Here is a 6,000-nt window from a genome sequence, read left to right on the forward strand (position 1 = left end):
ATCCATCCAGATCTGACTTTCATACTGAAAGCCCATCATGGTAGAAGGCTGTTTTTCTGTGCCTTACAACCAGAAAATATTTGCGGGAACAATGTTTTTTCTAAGGTATTTATGTTTTCTAATTTAAGAAGATGAATGTTAATTGAATTCCATTTGTATGTATGTATGTATAACTTGTGTATGTATATATTTTGTACATACTGTACCTATTCTTTTGAGTTGCACACGGTAAAACAGTGAGAACATCTATAGTTGTGAAATGTTGTTACGAGCAGGTCATTTATAATAAGAAACTGTATATTTAACACAAAACCAGAAAGCTATAATCCCAATATGTACATACATAATATGTAAAGGTGAAAATATGACAATAAACTTTGTGTAATAATGCACTGAGTGAATCTAAATCAAACTTTTTTATATCCATGTTTATGTTACTTTATATTACTCTGTACATACTTTCCATTTTTATTATTTATTTATTCAGGAAAAACCCATTGAGACCATGGTCTCATTCCAGAGGGTGCCCTAAACACAATAACCAGTACAATGTATAAAAAAACACCAAGCAATACAAAATACCACATTTATGAAAAACAGTTACAGTCCTCAGCTACTACTTCTTCAATTAACACCATAAACTGTCTGAGCAGCACCAGAAAATCTAATTGTAATGAGTTTTGCAAATTGTTCCTGCAGTGAGGCTAAAAACGGATTTGCCTAAATCGGTGGAGACCCGAGGAACCTCAAAATGTTAACCAACCCTGTGAATGGGTTTGGCAACTCATGTTTTTATACTTCAACAACGAAGCTAGGAAAGTCATAAGCTTGTGTAGGAGAGCTTTGTAAACAAAAAGGGAATAGTGACAATCCAAGAACCGGAAAATAACTTTGTAAACATTTTCGGGTTACTTCCTTGCAATTCCGATTAAAAAAAAATGTAATCGAGTTAATCTCAGGAATTGCTGTGATTAATTGCTATGAATTGCAAACCCTGACTTTGAACAAATTTGCACAAGAGTTTTCATACAAAAACAAACAAGAATATTGACGTCCTGATTTTGTCTGAAGTAATGATTAGCAAAATTAGGTCAATTGAGAAGGCATACTTTCTTTAACCTCAATATAAACTTGTTTTTACATTGGATTGTTGTTTTTATCTGTATAGATTATTTATTTGGGATGTTTTCAGTGTATTAAAGGCTTTCAGACAATGCGATTAATTCCGATAAAAATAAAACGAGTGGACCAAAATTACAAAAAGTTAACTGATTAACTCAGACAGCCCTAATAATAACATATTCCATTTAGCAGTCACTTTTATCCAAAGAAATTTACAGTCAGTCATGTGTGCAAACATTTCCTAATGGGTGGCCACAGTGGGAATCAAACCCATGATCCTGGCATTGCAAGCGCCAAGCTCTACCTCTACCAACTGAGCCACACAGAACCACATATTGTGATACCTTAACCAGCCTTCTCCTAAAGAATTTATATGTCAGGTGTTTAAATCAAGATTTTGATTTGCTTTCTCCTAAAATAAATCATTTAAATTTGTATATTGACTTGTTTCAACAAGGAAATGTGCGTACAAGTGGTCTGAGGCGGTCACAGAATTCAAGAACAAATTTCTGATGAGAAAGAATGATGAATGCCAAAATGTTTGTCAATTTTATTTTACGGCCACTACAAGCACCAATCTGTGCACACACACAGTTAGTGATTGAGACCCAATATCTTTCTGTTTTGTAATATCGTACCAATGTATATGCATAATAATATTATTAACATTATAATATTAAATTAATTAATTCATATTTAATGTTCTTATTTAATTAATAAAATAATAACAATGTATTTAATAAATTCCCTGTCTGTAACAGGTGTGAGGTAGACTTCGACGAGTGTTTGTTAAACCCCTGTGATAACGGCGGCTACTGCCAAAACCTCCCCAATGGCTTCCACTGTGAGTGTGGGATCAACTTCTCGGGCGACCAGTGCACGATTGACTGCAACGACTTCTACTTGTACTTGGGCCTGGTGCAGTTGCAATTCATGCTCCAGCTCATTTCCTACCTCATCCTGCACATTGATGATGGCCCAGAGATAGACTGGGAACACCAGCAGATGGACAACGACGAGGAGCCCATTGGGGCCAACATGGATGACTAGGGGCCATTGGGAGTCAACATGGACATCTAGGGGCCATTGAGAGCCAACATGGATGACTAGGGGCCATTGGGAGTCAACATGGACATCTAGGGGCCATTGAGAACCAACATGAATGACTAGGGCCATTGAGAGCAAACATTGACAGACTGAGGGGCTAATGGAACCAACATGGATGACTAAGGCCAATTGGGAGCCAACATGGATGACTAGGGGCCATTGGGAGCCAACATGGAAGACTGAGGAGCTAATGGAACCAACATGGATGACTAGGGGCCATTGGGAGTCAACATGGACATCTAGGGGCCATTGAGAGCCAACATGGATGACTAGGGGCCATTGGGAGTCAACATGGACATCTAGGGGCCATTGAGAACCAACATGAATGACTAGGGCCATTGAGAGCAAACATTGACAGACTGAGGGGCTAATGGAACCAACATGGATGACTAGGGCCAATTGGGAGCCAACATGGATGACTAGGGGCCATTGGGAGCCAACATGGAAGACTGAGGAGCTAATGGAACCAACATGGATGACTAGGGGCCATTGGGAGTCAACATGGACATCTAGGGGCGATTGAGAGCCAACATGGATGACTAGGGGCCATTGGGAGTCAACATGGACATCTAGGGGCCATTGAGAACCAACATGAATGACTAGGGCCATTGAGAGCAAACATTGACAGACTGAGGGGCTAATGGAACCAACATGGATGACTAGGGCCAATTGGGAGCCAACATGGATGACTAGGGGCCATTGGGAGCCAACATGGAAGACTGAGGAGCTAATGGAACCAACATGGATGACTAGGGGCCATTGGGAGTCAACATGGACATCTAGGGGCCATTGAGAGCCAACATGGATGACTAGGGGCCATTGGGAGTCAACATGGACATCTAGGGGCCATTGAGAACCAACATGAATGACTAGGGCCATTGAGAGCAAACATTGACAGACTGAGGGGCTAATGGAACCAACATGGATGACTAGGGCCAATTGGGAGCCAACATGGATGACTAGGGGCCATTGGGAGCCAACATGGAAGACTGAGGGGCTAATTGAGCCAACATGGATGACTAGGGGTCATTGGGAGTCAACATGGACATCTAGGGGCAATTGAGAACCAACATGAATGACTAGGGCCATTGAGAGCAAACATGGACAGACTGAGGGGCTAATGGAACCAACATGGATGACTAGGGCCAATTGTGAGTCAACATGGACAACTAGGGGCCATTGTGAGTCAACATGGACAACTAAGGGCCATTGAGAACCAACATGGATGACTAGGGGCCATTGGGAGCCAACATTGATGACTAGGGGCCATTGGGAGCCAACATGGGCTACGACGAGTTGATTGAAAGTTTTGCGTAGATGTTGCCCACACCTCCTAGACACAGGTCTAGGATCAGTATACCCTCCCCAAATCCTTACCTTCACCATTAGGGGGTAAATGGAAAAACAGACCTCAGATCACATCTAGGGGCATTCCATCCCCTTTTAAAAATGTCGCCTAAAATGACATACCTAAATCTAACTGCCTGTAGCTCAGGCCCTGTAGCAAGGATATGCATATTCTTGATACCATTTGAAAGGACACACTTTGAAGTTTGTGGAAATGTGAAAGGCATGTAACAGAATATAACACATTAGATCTGGTAAAAGATAATACAAAGAAAAAATAGATTTTTTGCCACTAGGTGGCAGCAGTGTGTGTGTGTGTGTGTGTGTGTGCAAAGTTTTAGACTGATCCAATGAACCATTGCATTTCTGTTCAAAATGTTGAATTAAGACTGCCCAAATGTGCCTAATTTGTTTATTAATAACTGTTCATGTTCAAAATTGTGCACTCTCCTCAAACAATAGCATGGTATTCTTTCACTGTAATAGCTTCTGTAAATTGAACAAGAATTTAAGCTTTCTGACAATATCAGATATGTCTATGTCCTGAGAAATGTTCTTGTTACTTATAACCTCATGCTAATCGTATTAGCCTACATTGGCTCAACCGTCCCGTGGAAGGGACACCGATCTCGAAAAAGTTTTTAAGTTAATGTGGACACAGTACATATTTCAGTACTATGTATGTCAGTCGGCCAAGGAAGGCCAAGTTAACTTTCATCTGTTCTAAACAGAATGACACGCAGCTCTTCCTATTACAATACAGTATTACAAGAGAAAGATCAGTATTTTGACAATGAGTTGTAAATGTTGTAGTTGTAAATGAGAACTTGTTCTCAACTAGCCTACCTGGTTAAATAAAGGTGAAATCAATTTTAAAAAATGTACAACTTAATGTTAGATTGTTCCTCACCCTGAAAGTGACCATGAATTACAGTTTCTCCTGGCTCATAAACTACTTTCAGGGTGAGGAACCATCTAACATTAAGTTGTAAAATACTGAACTTTCCCTTTAATGTCTATAGCCATATAGACCAGATTTTCATACTGAAACTCCCACATGGTAGAAGGCTGTTTTTGTGCCTTACAATCTGAATACATTTTCACTGAACTTTTTTCTAAGGTATTGCATGTTTTTTTATTGTAATGAAGCAGAATGTTGATATAAACTCCATTTGATATTTATGTATAGCTTGTGCATTTATTGTATCAATTAGAATTAATTGCAGGATTTACTGTATTTATTAGCGATTAATTGCTCATTCTGAATTTGCATAAATTAAGCTGTAATTTAAGATTTTTCATACAAAAAAATACTACGAGAATATTGATGTCTTGATTGTACTTAAAAGTTAGCAAAATCAGGTAAATTGAGAAAGCACACTTTCTTAAAGGCCCAGTGCAGTCAAAAACGAGATTAACCTGTGTTTTATATATATATTTCCACATTATGAGGTGGGACTAATACTGTGAAATTGTGAAAAATGTCAATGATGCCCTTTTAGTGTAAGGTCTGTTTGAAAAAACTGCCTTAATTTCTGCCTGTTTTGTTGGGATATAGTTCCAAACGTCTCTGCCAATAACATTTTCCGTTTTCCCCTCTCCACTACAGTTTACTATAGAATACTACAGTACTTACTGTATAATTCTATAGTAAACTCTAGTATACTTAAGCAATAAGGCCAGAGGGGGTGTGGTATATGGCCAATATACCACAGCTTTCAGCCAATCAGCATCCTACACACTGGTATCCCTCAATCATGTCTAGTACCTACTATAGAATGTTGTAGTATACTGTAGAATACCATAGCAAATACTACAGTATTATTCGCAAAAACACTACACTTTAACTATATTAATAATTACAGTATTTGATTTGCTTATACACTGCCCTTTCCCTCCCACATATCGCAATTTGTGCCACCCATAAGTGAAAAACCTACAAGCCAAGTATTTGTATTTATTATGCATCCCCATTAGCTTACTCTTCATGGGGTCCAGCAAAATTAAGGCAGTTTATACCATTTTAAAAACATTACAATACATTCACAGATTTCACAACACACTGTGTGCCCTCAGGCCCCTACTCCACCACTACCACATATCTACAGTACTAAATCCATGGGTATGTATAGTGCATATGTTATTGTGTGTGTTTATGCATTTCTGTGGAAATGTTTGTGTTGCTTCACAGTCCCCACTGTTCCATAAGGTGTTTTTTTAATCTGTTTTTTAAATCTGATTTTATTGCTTGCATCAGTTACTTGATGTGGAATAGAGTTCCATGTAGTCATGGCTCTATTTAGTACTGTGTGCCTCCCATAGTCTGTTCTGGACATAGAGACTGTGAATAGACCTCTTGTGGCATGTCTTGTGGGGTATGCATGGGTGTCCGAGCTGTGTGCCAGTAGTGTAGACAGACAGCTC

At 39.1% G+C, this 6,000-nt stretch overlaps 1 protein-coding gene across 1 annotated transcript in view; it reads left to right on the plus strand.

Moving 5' to 3' along the window:
- LOC120056256 (protein crumbs homolog 1-like) overlaps positions 1-2,172 on the plus strand; it is a 42,376-nt gene extending 40,204 nt beyond the window's left edge. The window contains exon 10 of the mRNA XM_039004506.1: positions 1,884-2,172. Within this exon, the coding sequence (XP_038860434.1) occupies positions 1,884-2,172 (289 nt within the window). The remainder of the gene's footprint in view (positions 1-1,883) is intronic.
- The last annotated feature ends 3,828 nt before the right edge of the window (positions 2,173-6,000 follow it).

The sequence above is a fragment of the Salvelinus namaycush genome, chromosome 11 (genome assembly GCF_016432855.1).
Source record: "Salvelinus namaycush isolate Seneca chromosome 11, SaNama_1.0, whole genome shotgun sequence".
NCBI classification, from domain to species: Eukaryota; Metazoa; Chordata; class Actinopteri; order Salmoniformes; family Salmonidae; genus Salvelinus; species Salvelinus namaycush.